Raw genomic sequence first — 20606 nt, forward strand, 5'->3', positions numbered from 1 at the left:
GAGACAGTGCGATTGGCACAGGACAGAGCGGAGTTTAGGGCTGTTGTACATAGGGTTGCTATGAGTCGCAAGCGACTCGACGGCACATAACAACAACAAACAACAACAATTGCAAGAACTATAGCCCGGATCAGGCGCACCTTAGTCTCCAGCCTGACATCGTTGTTCTTCAATACTCTTGAGAGGTCTCTCACAGCCAACTTTCCCGACGCAATTTGTCTCTCTTGATTTCCTGGCTGCTGTTACCAAGACTGTATGTCTATATAATAAATTTTGAGATCCAGAAGTGTAAAGGTTCCTGCTGTGTTTTACTTCTTCATTAGTTCTTTGCTTATCCAAGGTCTCTTTCGTTTCCATATAAAGTGGGGGATTACTTTTTACATCAATGGAAAAAGAAACTTTTACATTCTTTTCAAAGAATGATGACAGAATTTGAAAAGTGATTCATTATATCAGCAAATATCTTTTGCTAGAATTGATATTTTTAGATTGCTGTTTTTTTCTATCCATGAGCCATCCTCATCTGCCCCTTTGCTGTATTGAAGTAGTCTCTTTGTTGTTGAGATGTTGAGAGCTATGCCACAAGTGCTTCTAATACTGGCACAGTTATCCATGGTGTACATTTTCCAGTTGTTGTTGGTGTTGTTGTTATGTGCTGTGGAGTCGCTTGCGACTCACAGCGACCCTATGTACAAAAGCCCTAAACCTTGTTCTATCCTAACCGTCTCTGATACACTCAGTCTCACCACCCCAATCACTGAATGGCTCCATCTCATAGAGGGTCTTCCCCTCTTGTGCTGTCCCTCCACTTTCCCAAACATGATGTCCCTCTCCAAGAATGGGTCCCTTCTCACTACATGACCAAAGTATGCCAGAGGAAGCTTCAGAATCCTTGACTACAAGGAGCATTCCAGCTTCACCCTCTCCAGGACAAATCAAATTGTTCTCCTAGCACTCCATGGTGTATTCAACACTCTTCTCCAGCATCACAGCTCAAAGGTATCCATTCTCTTTCTATCATCCCTATTCACTGTCCAACTCTCTGATGCATAGCACATAACTGTGAAGACTATAGCCTGGATCAGGCACACCTTAGTCTCAGCCTGACATCGTTACTCTTCAGTACTCTAGAGAGGTCCCTTACAGCTGACATTCCAAATGCAATTCGTCTCTTGATTTCCTGGTTGCTAATATCAAGACTGTTGACTGTGGAGCCAAGCAAACTAAAACTCTTAACTATCTCAAACTCTTCACCATCCATACTATGCTGCCAATTGGTCCAGTGGTGAGAATCTTTGATTTCTTGATTTTGAGCTTTAATCCATATTGAAGGCTGCAGTCCTTGACCTTCTGCAGCAAGTGCTTCAGGTCCTCCTCAGTTTCAGCAAGTAGGGTTGTGTCATCTCCATAACACAGATGGTTGATAGATCTTCCACCAATCCTGATTCCACCCTTCTCCTCATAGAACACAGCCTCTTGGATAATCTGTTCTGTATACAGGTTGAAAAGGTATGGAGATAGGACACATCCCTGACATACACCCTTCCCAGTTTTGAACCATGTAGTGTTTCCCTGCTCTGTTCTGACAACTGCCTCTTGGTCCAAGTATAGGTTTCACATTAGCAAGATCAAGTGTTCTGGGATTCCCATTCTTCTCAGACTCAGCCACAGTTTGTTATGATCCACAGAGTCAAATGCCTTTGCATAATCAATGAAACACAGATAGACATTCTTCTGGTATTTCCAGCTAAGATCCATCTAACATTAGCTACAATATCCCTAGTACCACGACCCCTTCTAAACCCAGCCTGGACTTTTGGCAGTTCTCTGCTGATGTGCTGTTCCAGTTGTTTTTGGATAATCTTCAGTAGAATCTTGCTTGCATGTGAAATCAATGATATTGTTCTATTCTTTCCACACTCTGTTGGGTCACCCTTCTTTGGAATGGGGCAAATATAGATCTCTTCCAGTCAGTAGGCCAAGTGGTTGTTCTCCAGATTTCTTGGCACATATGGTACTTCCTATAATTTTTCAGTGTCTATCTGCTGTTTCCAGGACAGTGATTCTGTTTATTTCCTACTTTTTTTTTTTATGCTTTCTGGGTCATTCAATATCTTGCCCATAGCATCTTTCAAGATTGCGACTCGATGCTTAAATTTGTTTTTCAGTTCTCTCAGCTTGAAAAGTGCAGAGGGAGTTTTCTTTTTATTCTCCAAATCCAGCTCTCTGCACATTCCATTATAATACTTTGCTTTGTCTGCTCAAGCTGCTCTTTGAAATCTTCTGTTAAGCTCTTTTTCTTCTATATATTTTCTTTTGTTTTGTCTTCAAATGCTCCAGTGCAATTTTTAGAGTCTCTTCTGACATCGTTTCACTTTTCTCTTTCTTCTCTGTTTTTGTAATGACATTTTGCTTTCTTCATGGATGATATCCTTGATTTCATCCCACAACAGACCCGGGTTTTTATTATTGGTGTTCACTGTGTCATACTTATTCCTAAGATGATCTTGAAAAAGCATCTCAGTAGTTAGAAATTATACTGTCTATATTCACAACATGATGACATAATAATTATTTTTATCATCCTCCTGTAACCCTGACAAGCATCTTGCTTTCTAATTAGTTTTTTCTATCTAACAGTTTGAAGGGAGAACAAGATGAGTTACACTACAAAGACATTGTCTTAGACTAGGCTTTTACAAGGCAATGAAAAGCAAATTGAGTGAACCGTGCATTATAGTTTATAAAGAGAGACTTACTTCAAAGAACTGGCTCACACAATTGTGGGGGGTCAACAAGTACACATTTGTGGGTTGAATGACAAGATGAGGACTTCTAATATCCCAGAAATACTAAGCTGACCCTGGATGAGACGGATTGACACAGTAACTTGGGTAATGAGGGTAGGTGTGTCAGATCATGAGACTGGCCTATGATAGAGCAGGGTTCAGAGCCATTGTGCAAAGGGTTGCTGACTCATGGTTGACTCGAAGGGCCATACCTATAACAACAACAAATGGAGTTCAGTTTTATATAGCTTCTCCAACCATTAATTGCATTTTCCATGACTTTTACCTTTCATTTATCTCTTTGCTTGCTTTCCTTTTAATTATGATTAGTGTGACTCTTTTTTTACTATCTGGAAGTGATCACCATTTCACACATTTTTAAGACCACTTTGACAGACTGAATATCTAGAATGCTTCTGACACCAGAAAAGCTAAGGCAAGCATCCATTTCCTGCGTTGTGATCTGAAGAAGTAAATGAGACACAGTTGGTATGTTCTTAATGTGTTCTAAATATGTGCATAGCAGCTATAGGGAGGATAGACTGTAGGGAACTGTCCTGCTAACCTAAAAGTAGTGCCTCTGGCTGTTCAAATTGGTCAGTGGCTACAGAAAAGAGCCATGGACAATTTCCTCTGATTCAGTGTACAGTCTCTAAAAACCCACCGGAGGGTCAGGAATGAGTCTGCTAAGAATCAAGGACAAACAGTTTAAGTCCCATGTAAGGTATAGTAAGCCTTGAGTAGAACAGATTTGCACATGTGAAGTCTAGGTCAGTTCTCAGTAAGGAGTGAATTCCTCTGTTTCAATCTAACCTGAGCAATGAGCAATCAACAGTTAAATAAATTCTGACTATTGCAGACACTCAGTTTTATGGAGAAAACGGAAACGTCAGGAAACACCAAGAAGAGCAGGTAAGAGAACAAGATGAATGAATATAGGAGAGAGAGAGAGAGGGAGAGAGAGAGAGAGAGAGAGAGAGAGAGATAGGCAGAGACACATCTTTGCTTAAACACCCGCTTATATACTACTGGATGCAGGCTGGCCCGAGAGAAATGCCTCTTCTTATTGACTACATTTCACCACTAAGACAGACTACACATTATCTGCAAAACCACTGAGAATCACACCCCAGCTAACCTACATTACAACCATCAATAAAACAAACAAATCTTTCATTTACTTGCTTTTGTTTATTTAGCTGTTCCAAGTGACTAAACCCTTGCTCCTGCCCATCCTCCTTGTACCAGAACAGAACTAACTATGCTCCAGAGAGACCAGGGGGCAGTCTTCAGAACAGAGCAATTAAACACTGCATGGTTCAAAATCAGGAAAAGTGTACATGAGGGATGTACCCTATCTCCATACCTTTTCAATTTACATGCAGAACATATCAGCTGGGAGGCTAGGCCCGATGTGGAAGAATGTGGCAGCAGGATTGAAGGAAGTCTCAGGAATAAACTGCATTATCCAGATGACACAACCTTGCTTCCCAAAACTTAGGAGGACCTGAAGCAATTGCTGCTGAAGGTCAAGGACTGCAGTCTTCAATATAAATTGAAGTTCAAAATAAAAAAACCAGAGATTCTGACTAGTGGGCCAATTGGCAGCATCATGGCAAATGGAGAAGAGACTGAGATTCGTAACAGCTTCAGAAAGCTTGGTTCCACAATCAACACTCCTGGCACCAGCAGCCAGGAAATCAAACGCTGAATTTACTGGGAAAGGCTGCTGTCAGGGATCAATCTGGGGTACTGAAGAACAATGATGTCAGTCTAGAGACTAAGCTGTCATGATCTTTCCAATTACCTTCCATGTATCAGAGAGCCTGACAATGACTAAGGATGATAAAAGAAGAATCGATGCCTTTGACTTTTGGTGCTGAGAAGAGTATTGAATAGACAATGGATTGCTAAGAGAACAAAAGTTCTGCCCTGGAGAGGGGGAAACCAGGCTGGTGCTTGGAAGCAAGGATTTTGAAGCTCTGTTTGACATGCTTTGGGCATGTGGAAAGGGAAGATGAGCTCTTGAAGAAGGACATCATGCTTGGAAGGGTGGAGGGACAGAGCAAGAGAGGAAAGACCCTAAATGAGAGGGACTGACTCAGTGACTAGGGTAAAGGGGGTAGGTGTTTCAGAGATGGTCAAATTGGCTCAAGGTAGAGGAGGGTTCAGAGCTCTTGTACATAGGGTCATAATGAGTCGGTGTTAAGGCGACGACACATAACAACCACCACCAGAGAGTTTTCAGGCTGATTTTCCAAAAGTAGCTCACAAGTAATTTCTTCAGAAGTACATCTGGGCAAGCTCAAATTTGTATCTGTTCTGTTCTCACTTACTTGATCTAGTAGTATCTGCTATCACCTAAATATTCATAACTGACAAGAAATTGAAAGTTAAATGAATTAAATACACAGACACTTTCTCATGCTCCACTTTATTTTATATCAGGATGATAGTCTCAGAATACCTAAAGGACGGTGTTAAGTGATTCCTGTTTTCCAGAAAATGTCCATGGTATTTTTCTTGTTGGGTGGGAACTATTGGGCACTAATCAGGTCCAGGGCCAACTTTATTCCACAATGCTTGTTACTTCCTCACTTTCCAGGTGTGTTTTATTTGTGAAAAGATACCAACAATAAATGAACACAGAAAAAGTATCAAACGAAAGAAAATGGTAACTAGCTTCATGTCTGCACTCTTCCGAAGACTAGCTCGAAAATTACCTTCTTTTTCGGGTGGAGGCCCGCTATCTATACTACCACCTGCTCCCTTCTCTGCGCAAAATGGAGGTTTCCAACCACGAAGACAGTGACAATTTTTGTGGTTGTTGCAGACACCTCTATAATGGCATTTTGACACATTACAGGTAAAACCCAGGTCTTGAAAATAGGTACAATTTTGGCCAAAACAGTATTTTCCTGGGCCACACACGGCACCATTCAGGACAAGTGCCATGGATATCTTCTCTAACCCTATGTGAAAATCATATCCAAAGCATAATTGTTCTGTAGCTTCTTCAATTCTTATCTGTCGAAATGTAGAGTGATGACCTCCACCAGGGATTTGTTTTATCCCACGACAGTGCAGCATGCCACACAAAACGTCGTCGTCTTCACATTTCAAAGGTTTTTCACTTCCTACCAGTCGTACGTGCCCACAGTTTCCAAAACGGTCACCTCTAATGTTGAGTTGCTCATAGCAACCTGGTGAAGCATCGCTTACATGATGGCCAAAAAGAGCTTGGCATTGCCTATTACGGTCACTACAATTTCCTTGCACACAAACAGCCAACGGTGAACATGGAGTTCCATCCTGCATGTAAGTGTCATCGGGGCACAAATGGTTCTTGCCATTACAGTATTCTGGTAGATCACAAATGCCACGTATGTCTCGACACAGACTTCCAGGAGGCAGATACCTACAATTATGGCAGCAATCTCCTGCATTACATAGACTCCCAAGGGCCAGCATACAATTGGTTAAACAACAGGTATCTTCAGAGCATTCTTTAAAGGACCCACAGTCACACTCCTCCCTTGGATCTACATTCTTATCTCCACATCGAGCTGCTTTATAAGGAAAGTTATAATATGGGACATAAGGAATACGCAAACATGGATCCCATCTGGTGACTAAATGAAAATAGTCAGCATAAGAGCAGTTACTGAACATGTCTCGAAATCCAGGCCCAGGGGCCATAACACATTTGCTTCTACGAAAGCAGCGACAATATTCTTCATCATGTTTCATATATAAACCATGACCTATTAGATGCACTGCAATTGATGCTATCCAAAAAAGATGATACCTTGACAGATGCACATACTGTACTCCCCAGTTTGAATTGCACACACTATGTGGGAAAGACACATAGTCTCGACTTCCTATCCTGTGCCCTGTAAGAAGCAGTGAAGTATCATGTTGAATTTTATTATAAACATGTCCAATTTTAAAATTACCATAAGACGTAAATACATCTGATTTCTTACTGTTCAAACTAAAATGATCCATTTTATTCCAAATGCAGAGCAGTCGTATAAAGACATTTAAATTAATATATCCATAAATGGAATCCATGATGTTGTTTATAATAACGACAATTTCTATGAAATAGGTTATATTGTCCTTTTTCAGATATAAAGAGTTACTTATTGTGTAGTGAATTTTTAATTGTCTTTTATGTACTGTCCACAGATATACAGGACTTGCTCTAGGAGATTCAGCAAGGTTTTCTTCTTCAAGTGGTTGATTTCCACTTTCCCCTTCAATTGTGCAACTTTCAGCCCCCACTGTATTTTTTTCTGACAGAAGCAGAGAAACCACATGCTCAAATTTGGAAGATGTCTCCAGAGGTTTGATCTCATAAGTCAAGTCATCCACCTGCAGCATGCCACGAAGGCCCCCAGAGCAGGTGTCCAGGGTGGCCATGGACCCAGGAACCCCTTCGAGATAGCTGAGGTAGTAACAGTCTCCGGGGACATATGGATAATCCTCCTGCATGGCGCCTTGGTCATTGTCTGTAATAACAGGAAAATGTCTGGGCAGTAAGTTCTTTTTTACCTTCATGTGCACTATGTGTCTTCGGCCCTGGAAGAACATGCTATATGACAGCTGACCTGTCCTCCCAGTTCCACTCCCCCTGTGTTGTACCTTCCTGGGAATCACAACTTCAGAAGAACTGAAACGCCATCCTGGTGGGCCATGGGAGCAACTGACAAAGGACAGGAGTGTCCAGAGAACCTGCAACAAGAGAGAACTTCCCAGAAGGGCTTGGGCCCAGGCAGATCCCATGAGGGAGGAAGCTTGTAACCAGAGAAAACTCAGTCACTTTGGAGGTAAGGAGGATTATAGTCGAAACAGCAACTCTCCCAGCAGGCCAGTGATGACAAAAGCAGGATAAGACTAGAGACATGGCCTGGCTAAGTGTGGTAGGGTCAGAGTTATGACTATTACATAACAATGAATATGTGCTCACTAAGGGGATATTGGGCTTATTTGACCTGGGGTCTCTTGGGCATAGTCTCAGAGGAAACTGCTATCCCATAGTTCCAGATTTTTGTTCCCCTGAGGCCTGCCAAGAGAGCAATCTATTTATCATTTAGTCTTTCAGATTTGATGAAAAGAGTGAAATTTATTAAGGTCTTGCTAAGTAGCAAGAGCCAGGCAGAATTTGAAAACCTCCTAGGTGCTGGAGAAGAGTCTTGAACATGCCACGGACTGCCAAGAAAACAAATAGGTGTGTCTTAGAAAGGGCAAAAAAAGTTTCTCTTTGGAGGTTAGTATTTTGAAGCTCCATCTCACATACTTTGCACACATGGCCAAGAGATACTAGTCATAGAGAAGGTCATGCTCAGAAGTGTGGAAGGATCGCACAGGAGAGGAAGACCCCAGATTAGATGTATTTATATACTAACTGGGGCAATGGGGTGGGGGTTGGTGTGTCAGAATTAGTGAGACTGGCTCAGGACAGGGCAGAGTTCAGAGCTGGTGTACATAGGGTCACTATGAGTCGTAGGCGACTTGACGGCACACAACAACCACAAAAGTCTGCTCTATTAATTATACAGAATTATTAAAAGAGAAACCTAAGTAAACCCATATCCACCGAGGGAAACACAACATTCAAGACTTAACAGTAGCAAGGCTCATGAAAAGAAGGATAACCTTCTTCTCCCTTCGTCTCTTACTTCAGCTCTCAAGACAAACCAGGACAGCTTTTCCCAGTTTTGCTGGAGCCAACAGGGTTGCAGACAGATGTTCATTATAGCAAAGTACCTTCCATCAAATGCATGCAATTCAGACTACCACTAGCAATAACTGATGGACATTATCTGTAACTCAAGGGAAAACAGGCCAGAAGAAAAAGAAACATGAAAGAAAAGAAAAAATTCCAGCAATGAACTGCCAGAAGGGGAAGAGAATCTTTTAACTGGAGACACAGTGCTAACCTTTGGTTCAGATGGAAAATTGAAAGGAACTGAGAAATCTGAGAATGCTGAATTAGGAAACAAGGTTCTTTCTTCTCTAGTGGGTGTGCAAGAGAAGAAAAAAAATGTGCTTTCTGCAAGTTGATGGCAGATAATCCCTTTTAGTAAAGAATACAATGAATAATACCTGATTTTTATTTTGTAGAAGGAAGTCTGAAGGTGCTCATTCTTTTTAAGGAACAAATCTTAAGAAAGTGAAGTCAACATTTCTTCTAGTCACTTGAGTTATTTGCATAGACTTAGACAACTCTCTCTGGTGAAGATCTTCCTGTGACATCATTTACTATAGGAGAGAATAGTCTAAAAGTATTATATTTTAGGGTATTATTTTTATCGTAGGAGTACGCAATGAGGGTTGCAGAGTGGATTATATTTGGGGGTAGGGGGTGGGGTTTGGGGAGTTGCGGGGGGATTGTGTACCAATGAGGGAGTTTTTCTTTTGCTTTTCAAGGAGAGGAGCAAACGGGGAGAGGGGGAGGGGGGAAGGGTGCAACAATGAATGAATGGAATTCCAAAATCTCTGTAGATGTTCATTGAAATGAAAAATAAACAAACTAAATTATTAAAAAAAAAGGGAAAAAAAAGAAATTCCTACACTTAACTAGGATCTAAGGGTGGAACGGTAAAAGCAGAGGAGTGAGGATGGGCAAGGGGGTAATCATGGTATTGTTGTTGTTCTGTCATCGAGTCACCTGTGACTCACAGTAACCTTATTTACAATGACTCTGAACCATGCTCTATCCTTTAGCCAGCCTTACCATCTGTGACAAACCTACCCCCACTCCCCCAGTCACTGAGTCAATCCATCTCATCGAACGTCTTCTTCTCCTGCACTGTTCCTCCACCCTCTCAAGCATGATATCCCTCTCCAAGAACTGGTCTCTTCTCGCAACATGTCCAAAGTTTGTCAGATGAAGCTTCAGAATCTTTGCCTCCATAGGATCACACAATTTGACTGGTAGAGAGACTGGTGGGTAAAGGGAATGGGAAATTTCTGGTGTGAAACACAGTGTAAAAAGCTTTGTTAAGTAAACCAGTAAAAAATAAAAATTTTATTTCAAAGATAAGAATTTCCTACACTTACCAAGGCTATGGACAGATTGATGTACAGGTTTGCCATGGAACTATGCTATAAAATTAATTTTCCCTCTCAATGGCATAAATTCAGGAAATACAATCTTGAACTGCAGTGGACATTTCGATTTCTTGAGGCTGGTCAAACTTGTGCATTATTTATGTCATCTTACAAGGAATGTTGTTGTTGTTGTTTGTTATGTGCTGTCGAGTCACTTGCGGGGGAAATACCCATAAGTCTGCCTTTGTAGCATCCCACTCGAGTGTTGGTGGGTAATAATCCAGTCCTATTACAAGTACATGATTAAACTTCCTGAAATGTTTGGCACAGACTAGAATTCACTCTTAGGGTGTTTTCTTGTAACCTCATCAGTAGAGAGTTGCACCACCAACGCAAAGGCAGGGAATCCAATTTCATCAGTGGCTCTGAGGAAGAAAGATGAGTTATTTCCTCCCATGAGATTTACCACTTCTGAAAACCCAGCAGAGGGTCAGCTATGGCTTGGTTCTGACTCAATAGCAATGAAATGAAATGAATTTAAAGAATATTCAGGGTCAGGCCATAGCAATGGCATCTCAATCTGTTTGAATGAACAGTTTATAATCTGAAACATCAAATGTTTTTCAGAAGCACTGAACAGACATTCCTACTCATATTACCGAAATTCCTCTTCTAACTAAAGATAGATAGATGATAGATAGATAGATAGATAGATAGATAGATAGATAGATAGATAGAGAAAGAAAGAAACCATACACACTCAAACCCCAACCCATAGCTGACCCTCCAGAAACTTTTTGAAGCAGTAAATCACAAATGAGATTATCCATCATTTTACAGCAGAGAAGCTGATAGATTTCAACCACATACCTTTGCACTTGCAACTCAATGCCTTACCACTAAGTCACCAGACACACACACACTCTGAATAGCATCCCAGAACTCTTACTGAGTTTGTATGAAACTTATACCCATACCTAGACAAAGAAGTTGTCATTCAAATAAGGGGGGGGGACCCAAAGTACATTGCATTGTGTAAGATCAAGTAAGGCATGTGTGAGAGCTGTATCTTCTATCTTCTTTCCATAGCTTTCAATCTGTATGCTAAACAAATCATTTGAGAAGCTAAAAGCGATTTATGAAAATGATGAAGTGTCAGGATCTGAGAAAGACTCATAACTTTCATTATGCAAAGGCCACTAAGAAGGACTTGGAACACTTGTTGCAAAGATCAAAGATTACAGCCTGCAAAATGGATTACATCTCAACATGAGGAAAATAAAAATCTTTACCAATGGGCAAACAGACAACCTCATGAGAGATGGAGAAGAGATTGAAAATGTCAATGACTTCATCTTGCACGGATCCACAATCAATACACTTGGTACCAACAATGGTCAGGAGATCAGGAATTGTATAGCATTGGGAAAGTTTCCCATCAGAGACCTCTCCAAATGACTGAGAAACAGTGATGTCTGTTTAAAGATTCATAAATGCCTTATTCAAGCTAGTCTTTCAAACACCTACTATGTATGTGAGATCTGGACAATGAATAAAAATGACAGAAGAAAAATGGATGCCTTTGAGTTCTGGTCTTTAAGAAAAGTACTGAATATCCAAACAGGCTGCCAAAAAACCAGACCTATGTACTGGAGAAATTGCAACCAGAGCATTCCTTGGAGGCAAAGATGGCAAAGCTTTGTCTCATATACTTAGGGCATATTGCTAGGAGAGGCTATTCCTTGATAGATTTTTATCCTTGGAAAAGGGATATTATGTCTACCAAAATAAGTAAAAGAGAGGAAGAACCCCAACAAGATGAAGTGATACAGTGATTGCAACAATGGGCTCACATATGTCAGAAATAATGAGGATGGCACAGGATAGGATAGAGTTCAGATCTGTTGTTCATAGGGTCACTATGAGCTGTACTTGACAGCACCTAACAACAACAGAGGACAAACTAGACAAAGGCAACCTTATATAAGCTAAATCCTCATGTGCATCAAAAGACATTTACAAAAGAAAAGAAGCAACCTGGGTAAAAGTATTGAGGAACCACATACTTGATAAGTGACCAGTCTTTACAGGTAATAGAAAACTCTAGTATGTGAAGAAGTAAAAGAAAAAGACCCCTATCACAAAATGGACAGAGGACATGAAATGACGCTTTGCCACAGAAGATATTCTGATGGCCAACAGAGAGCTGAAGATGAAAATAACAATTAGCTATCACATTAACCAGGCATCAATACTAGCATACACTAAGACAGAAACAACTAATGCTGGCAAGCATGAGGAGAAAGTGAAGTTCTCACACACTGTTAATGGGGATGTAAAATAGCGTAGCCACTGTGCAAGTCAGTTTGGAGCTACTTTAGAAGTTGCAATTACAATGTTATGTGATTCAACAATATCACTACTGGAATATTGTTGTTGTTATGTTCCGTCGAGTCGTTTGCGACTCATAGTGACCCTATGCACAACAGCCCTAAACCCTGCTCTATCCTGCACCAACCGCACTGCCTCTGACACACCCATCTCAATTACCCCAGTCACTGAATCAATCCATATCATAGAGGGTCGTCCCCTCCTGCGCTGTCCCTCCACCCTCCCAAGCATGATGTCCCTCTCCAAGGACCCGTCCCTCCTGGCAACATGTCCAAAGTATGTCAGACGAAGCCCCAGAATCCTTGCCTCCAAGGAGTAGCTCGGGTTAATCCTCTCCAAGATGAATCTGTTTGTTTTCCTGGCAGTCCAGGGTACATTCAGTACTCTTCTCCAGCACCACAGCTCAAAAGCATCCACTCTCCTTCTGTCCTCCCTAGTCATTGTCCAACTCTCTGATGCATAACAAGCGATTGCGAAGACCATGGCCTGCATCAGGCGCACCTTAGTCTCCAGAGAGACACCGTTGCTCCTGAGTACTTTAGAGAGGTCCCTAACAGCAGACTTTCCCATCGTGATACGATTTTTGATTTCCTGACTGCTGGTGCCAAGAGTGTCGACTGTGGAGCCGAGCAAAGTGAAGCTGTGAACAATCTCAATCTCTTCGTTATCCATCCTGACGCTGCCAGTTGGTCCAGTGGTGAGAATCTTTGTCTTTTTGACATTGAGCCTCAGTCCATACTGAAGGCTGCAGTCCTTGACCCTTCGCAGCAAGTGCATGAGGTGCTCCTCAGTTTCAGCAAACAGGGTTATGTCATCTGCGTAACGGAGATTGTTAATAGATCTTCCACCAATCCTGATGCCACAATTCTCCTCATAGAGCCCAGCCTCTTGGATAATCTGCTCTGTATACATGTTGAAAAGGTATGGAGACAGGATGCATCCCTGGCGTACACCCTTCCCAATTTTGAACCATGCAGTGTTACCCTGCTCTGTTCTGACTACTGCCTCTTGGTCCAAGTATAGGTTTCACATTAGCACAATTAAATGTTCTGGGATTCCCATTCTTCTCAGAGTCAGCCACAGTTTGTTATGATCCACACAGTCAAATGCCTTTGCATAATCAATGAAACACAGATAGACATTCTTCTGGTATTCTCCGCTTTCAGCCAAGATCCATCTAACATCAGCAATAATATCCCTAGTACCACGACCCCTTCTAAACCCAGCCTGGACTTCCGGCAGTTCTCTGCTGATGTGCTGTTCTAATCGTTTTTGGATAATCTTCAGTAGAATCTTGCTTGCATGTGAAATCAATGACACTGTTCTGTAGTTTCCACACTCACTTGGGTCACCTTTCTTTGGAGTGGGAACACATATAGATCTCTTCCAGTCAGTTGGCCAAGTGGTTGTTCTCCATATTTCTTGGCACAACTTGGTGAGCACATCCAGGGCAACATCTGTTATCTGAAATACTTCAATTGGTATACCATCTACTCCTTGGGCCTTGTTTTTTGCTATTTCCTTCAAAGCAGCTTGAACTTCTTCCTTCATCACCAAAGGCTCTTGCTCATATATTATTTCTTTGAATTCCTCTGTATCTGCCAATTCCTTCCTATATAATGACTCAGTATATTCCTTCCATCTCCTTTTAATACTTCCTGGATCATTTAATATTCTGCCCAAAGCATCCTTGATTACAGCAACTCTAGGTTTGAATTTGTTCTGGAGTATATATAGTACATATATCCTAAAAATATAAGAACTTCAAAATGAACAGGTATGTGCACATCCATTTTTTTAGTGTTGCTGCTGTTGTATGCCATTGAATGGGAACCAATTCATAGCTGACCCTCCAGTGGATTTTTTTACAGGCTATAAATCAAATAAGAGGAGATGTAGCATTATTTAAAATACCAAAGGGATGGAAAGAATCTTAACTGTCCCTCAAGGAAAATTGTTGAAGGAACTATGGTTGGTACCTGTACCTAATGGAACACTATGGGAGCTCTGGTGGCCTACTGGCAAGAAGCTATGCTGCAATCCTAAAGTCACATGGTTCGAATCCACTAGCTGATCTGTGGGAGAAGGATGGGCAGTTTCCTCCCTTGCGATAAACTGCCTCTGAAAACCCATCAGATGGTCGGTCAGCTATGGGTTGGTTCCAACTCGACGGTACACAACAACATGCATACTGTTATGGTGGTGCTGGTTTTCATACACTATCAAGTGGGAATTGACTCATAGCTGGCCCTCCAGTTGATTTCAAAGGCTATAAATCACAAGCCAAGAGATTGTCCATCTTTCTCTCATGGGCAGACTGGTGGATATAAATTGTATGCCTTCCGATTGGCAAACTCCTTATCCCTCGGTCACCAGCTCCATACTATGCACTTTGTTGTTGTTGTTGTGTACCATCAAGCCAGAACTGACCCATAGCTGACCCTCAGGCTGATTTTAAGAGGCAGTTAATCTCCACGTAGGATATTGCTCATCCTTCTCCCACAGGACAACTAGTGTATTTAAACCATGCCCCTTGAGAATTGAAGCACAGCTTCTTGCCACTAGGTCACCAAAGCTCCATACTATGCACACTGTTGCTGTTGATGATGACGTTGTTGTTATGTGCAGTCAAGTTGCCTTCAACTCATAGCAAGCTGGTGAACTCCAACCCTTCTACCCACATTGCCCTAGTTACTGTATCAATCCATCTCATCCAGGGTTTTCTCTTCTATACTGTCCCTGCATCCTTCTGAGCATGATGTCCTTCTCCAAGGATCACTCCACCCTGGCCACATGCCCAAAAGTATGTTAGATGTAGCTTCAAAATCCTAACCTCCACAGAGAAACCTATTTTTTTTATATGTTCGACTCTTATCCAGCACCACAACTCAAAGGTGTCAATTCTTCTGTCATCCTTAGTAATTGTCCAGCTCTCTGATGCCTAGCAAGTAATTACAAAGACCATGGACTTGATCTGGTGCACCTTAGTCTCTAGACAGACATTGTTGCTTTTCTGTACTTTGGGGAGGTCCCTAATATCAGACTTGTCTAATGTAATTAATCTTTTGATTTCCTGGCTGCTGGTGCCAAGTGTGTAGATTGTGAAGATGAGCAGGCTGTAACTGTTAACAACTTCAATCTCTTCTCCATTCATCATGGTGCTGTCAATTGGCCCAATCTTCTTGATGTTGAGCTTCAATCTATATTGAAGATGAAAGTCCTTGACTTTTTGTAGCAAACGCTTCTGGTCCTTCTAAGTTTCAACAAGCAAGGTGTGTCATCCACATAATGTATGTTGTTGATGAGTCTTCCTTCAATCGTGATGCCACATTCCTTATAATGTCCATCCTCCCAAATGATCTGTTCTGCATATAAATGGAAAAGGTATGGACACAGGATGCATCCCTGATGCACTCCTTTCCTAATTTTAACCATGCAGTGCTCTAGTCTGATGACTGCTTCCTGATCCTGGTACAGATTTTACATGAGCACAATCAAGTGTTCTTGGATTCCCATTCTCCTCAAGGCTAACCATAGTGTCTTGTGATCCATACAGTCAAATTCCTTTGCACAGTCAATGAAGCACAGATAGATATCCCTCTGATACTCTTTGCTTTCTGCCAACATCCATCTGATATTGGCAATAATGTCTCTAGTGCCACGACCTCTTCTAAACCCAACCCTTATTTCTGGTACTTCTCTGTCAATGTATTATGCACACTAGAGTGCAATAAAGATGTTTCAAAACACTACAAAACATTGGCCAAACCTCTTAAGACAAGTGGTAAAAAAATCAAAAGAAACTGGGTGGCTCCTTGGAGGCAAGGATTCTGAGGCTCCGTCTAACTTACTTTGGACATGTTGTGAGGAGAGACCGGTCCTTAGAGAGGGACATCATACTTGGGAGGGTGGAGGGATGGCGCAGGAGAGGAAGGCCCTCTATGAGGTGGACTGATTCAGTGACTGGGATAATTGGGATGGGAGTGTCAGAGACAGTGCGATTGGCACAGGACAGAGCGGAGTTTAGGGCTGTTGTACATAGGGTCGCTATGAGTCGCAGGCGACTCGACGGCACATAACAACAACAACAGAAAAATATTTACACAAACAGAGTCATTCTTCAATGGTTACCTAGGATGGAAAGGAAGAAAGGGGAGAGTAAAAATTAATCAACAGATGATAGGTAAAGAAAAGGTCATAAGTGGATTATCAGACATTGTGAGTACTGTATGTAATATCATAAAAGACAATATGCATGAATGACTTTTGAAACTGTTAGTGAAATTTGAATGGTTTTCATAAAGAGAAAATTACACCATCCTGGCATACAACCATGTTGATATTCTGCTTCTGTATCCTCCTTCTCCCCTTGATAACTCCCTCTAATTTGACCCCAAATTGAAGAACAATTAACATGAAGCCAGAAGCATTTAGGTAATTTGAATCTAACTCTACTTATGGCTGAGACTCTGTTGTATTTAAATGTTTACAATATCATTTCCCTCAATTTTCTTTAACCAAAATATTTTGGGTGATTTCATGTCATTTGGCATTTATACACAAACTGCCCTTAGGCAATATGTGAAATACTAAACAGGACATAATATTATTTCCATAACTTGCAACATTAAGAAGTAATAACATAGTAATGACAGTTTTACAGTACAACAAAAGGTCAAAGAAATATAAAAGGGAAAGAATCATTAAAGTTTTTTATTTTTTATTTAAAGAATATAAGTGTAATGTAAGGATGTTGCTGTTGTTATGTGCCAGCAAGTCAGATGTGACTCACAGCATCCCTATGATTAGCCCTATATTCTGCTCTATGCTGTGCCTATCTTATTTACTGATAGAACTACCTCCTTTATCCCAGTTACTGAATCAATCCATCTCAGAGTGTCTTTTTCTCTTGCGCTTTCCCTCCACCCTCCCAAGCATGATGTTCCTCTCCAAGGATTGGTCCCGCCTTGCAACATGTCCAAAGAATGGCAGACGAAGCTTCAGAATTCTTGCCTCCAAGGAGCAGTCTGGTCTCACCCTCTCTAGGATGAACCTGTTGTTCTCCTATCAGCCAATGGTATGTTCATAACTCTTCTCCAGCACCACAGCTCAAAGGGATCAATTCTCCTTCTACCACCCCTAGCCATTGTTCAGCTTTCTGAAGCATAGCAAGTACTTTTGAAGACTATGACCTGGATCAGACACACATTAGTCTCCAGAATGACATCGTTGCTCTTCAGTACTCTGGAGTGGTCTCTGAAAGCAAGCTTTCCCAATGCAATTTGTCTTTTAATCTTCTGGCTGCTGATATCAAGAGTTTTGATTGTGGAGCCAAGCAAACTAAAGCCGTTAACAATCTCAATCTCTTCACCATCTATCTTGATGCTGCCTATTGGTCCAGTGATGAGAATCTTTGTTTTCTTGATGTTGAGCTTTAATCTGTGTTGAAGGTTGCAGTCCTGCACTTTCTGCAGCAAGCGCTTCAGGTCCTCGTCACTTTTAGCAGGCAGGGTTGTGTCATCTGCATAATGCAGATTGTTGATGAGTCTTGGTGCCACATTTCTCCTCATAAAGCCCAGCCTCCCAAATAACCTGTTCTGCATATGGATTGAAAAGATATGAAAATAGGACACATACCAGGCATAGACTCTTCCCAGTTTTGAGCCATGCAGTGTTTCCTTACTCTGTTCTGATGAGTGCCTCCTGGTCCAAGTATGTTGCTGTTTGTGTTGTTGGTTGCTGTAGAGTCAAGCATGATTCATAGTGACCCTATAAACAAAAGGCCTGCGGCATTTCTATAACTATCGACATTTATCAAAATTCATAGAGTTTCCAGCAGCATGTTGTTTTGGAAGTGGATGCCAATCCTGCTTCCAAAGGTCCAAGTACAGGCTTCACATAAGCATGATCAAGTATTCTGGGATTCCCATTCTTCTCAGAGTTAGCCACAGTTTGTTGTGATCCACACAAATGCCTTTGCATAGTCAATGAAACACAGAGAGACATTCCTCTGGTACTCTCTGCTTTCAGCCGAGATCCATCTAACAGTAACTATAATATCCCTAGTACCACAGCCTCTTCTAAACCCAGCCTGCACTTCACTCCGTTCTCTGCTGATGTGTTGTTCCAGTGGTTTTGGGTAATCTTCAGCAGAATATTGTTTGCATGTGATATTAATGATATTGTTCAATAATTTTTGCACTCTGTTGAGCCACCTTTCTTTGGAACTGGAACAAATACAGATCCCTTCCAGTCAGTTGGCCAGGTGGTTTTTCTCCAGATTTTTTGGCACAATTTAGTGAGCACATCCAGGGCAGCATCTGTTTATTGAAATATGATACACATATGTAATTCTGCTTTGTATAGGTTCCAAAATTTTCAGCTTTATTAAAAACCCCAAATAGAATTTGTATTTTAACTGAATAGTAAATGATTAAAAAACAAGACTCCATATGATAAATTTGTCAATTGGTTGTCATAATTTTTTGTTTCATAATCATTTTCTGCTGATGGAAAGAAATAAACTCTTTTCTTCATAAAAAAATGTCCAAGACATTTTACTTGGAATAAATCACATTAACATCATCTCAAAATTGATGAAAGAAATAGCTCCTCTTTTTGCTAGATACCCTTGGCTTGAGTACAACTCATATAAACAACAAATGTGAAGCTCAACATCAAATGATGCCAGTCCATCTGGTGGAAGGTCTTTTTTTTTTTCCACTGACTCTCCAGCTTTCCAAGCATGATATCCCTTTCTAAGTAATAGCCTCTCCTAGCAACATGCCTGAAGTATGTCAGATGAAGCCTCACCATCTTTGCCTCCTAGCAGCATTCCAGCTACCTTTCCCCCAGACATTATCTGTTTGTTCTTTTGGCAGTCTATAGGATAGTCAGTACTCTTCTTCAACACTACAGCTCAAAGACATCGATTTTTCTTCTGTTATCTTTATTCATTGCCTAACTCTCATGCATACAGCAAGTGATTGAAAAGACCATAGCCTGAAACAGACCATCTTAGTTTTCAAACTAGCATCAGTGACCCTTAGTAATTTGGAAAGGTCCCTCCTAATCATGTTGATTATGGATCCAACTAAAAGGAAAGCATTAATAATTTCAGTCTGTTCTCCATCCATCATGATGTTGCTTATTGGTCCATTGGTGGATATGTCTGTCTGCTTGATAGTGAGATACAATTCATATTGACTATAGTCTTTGATCTTCTGCACTAAACATTTCAACAAATACAGATCTCTTCCTGCCAGTTGGTTTATCTTCAGTTTCAGGAAACAGGTTGTGACATCTGCATCACACAAGTTGTTGATGAGTCTTCCGGGAATCCTGATGTCACACTCTTCTTCACAGAATCTAGTTTCTAAAATTATTTGCTCAGCATACAGACTGAATAGTTATGGAGAAAGGATACAATCATGGTGCACACCTTTTCTGCTTTTAAACCATGAAGTGTTCCCTTGCTCTGTTTGGATATCAGTTTTTGGTCTATGTAAAGGTTTCATATGAATATAATTAATGGTTCTAGTATTCCTATTTTTCTCAGTGCTAGCCATAGTTTGTTGTGATCAGCACAGCTAACTGCTTTTGCATAACCATTAAAACACAAATAGACACTCTTCTGGTATTGTGGCTTATTTTGAGGTTTTTTGTGGTCTTTTATAACTGATATTTTATTCTAGATAATTTATTAAAATAGAAATTACCAACATAATAGCTAATTTTTCCTTAAGCATCTAATACTATTTTTTTAAGTTCATATTGGTTTACTTACAAAGTTCATAAAGTTTATATACATTGTTTTTCACACCAGATCGTTCCCATTTCCTTTTCCCTCCCTCCCTCCACTCATCAAATTGTGTGTCCCTGTGATTAAGTACCCCAGCCCCGGCCTTGGATCCACATACTCCTTTTACAATAATGGTCTTATACAGTATTTGTCTTTATGAGACTGAATGAGTTCACTCAGCATAATGCTCTCCAGTTCCTCCCATGTTAGATAGTAATGTATAAAATCATGGATACTGTGTGCTGCATAGTATTCCATTGTGTGAATGTTCCATAATTTCTCACCCTTTCCATTGTGGTTGGGCATTTGGGCTATGTCCATGTATTCGCTGTGGTAAATAACACTGCTATGAATATTGGTGTACAAGTCTCTATTTGTGACTCAGTTTTTATTTTCCAAGCAGTAGAATAACTGTGTCATATGGAATTTTTTTTTTTTTGCGGTGATGGAAATGGAAAAATTTGTTTGAATTTCTTTTTTTTTATAATTTAGTTTGTTTATTTTTCATTTCAATGAACATCTACAGAGATTTTGGAATTCCATTCATTCATTGTTGCACCCTT

The 20606-nt window shown here is 40.8% G+C and overlaps 1 protein-coding gene across 1 annotated transcript in view; it reads right to left on the reverse strand.

Moving 5' to 3' along the window:
- Nucleotides 1-7289, reverse strand: part of LOC102850958 (unconventional myosin-X-like) — a 29205-nt gene extending 21916 nt beyond the window's left edge. Inside the window, exon 1 of the mRNA XM_006884796.1 lies at nucleotides 7046-7289. Coding sequence (XP_006884858.1) covers nucleotides 7046-7289 — 244 coding nt within the window. The remainder of the gene's footprint in view (nucleotides 1-7045) is intronic.
- Between the last annotated feature and the right edge of the window lie 13317 nt (nucleotides 7290-20606).

The sequence above is a fragment of the Elephantulus edwardii genome, unplaced genomic scaffold (genome assembly GCF_000299155.1).
Source record: "Elephantulus edwardii isolate Elephantulus edwardi_28Jun2011 unplaced genomic scaffold, EleEdw1.0 scaffold00037, whole genome shotgun sequence".
In the NCBI taxonomy this organism is placed as follows: Eukaryota; Metazoa; Chordata; class Mammalia; order Macroscelidea; family Macroscelididae; genus Elephantulus; species Elephantulus edwardii.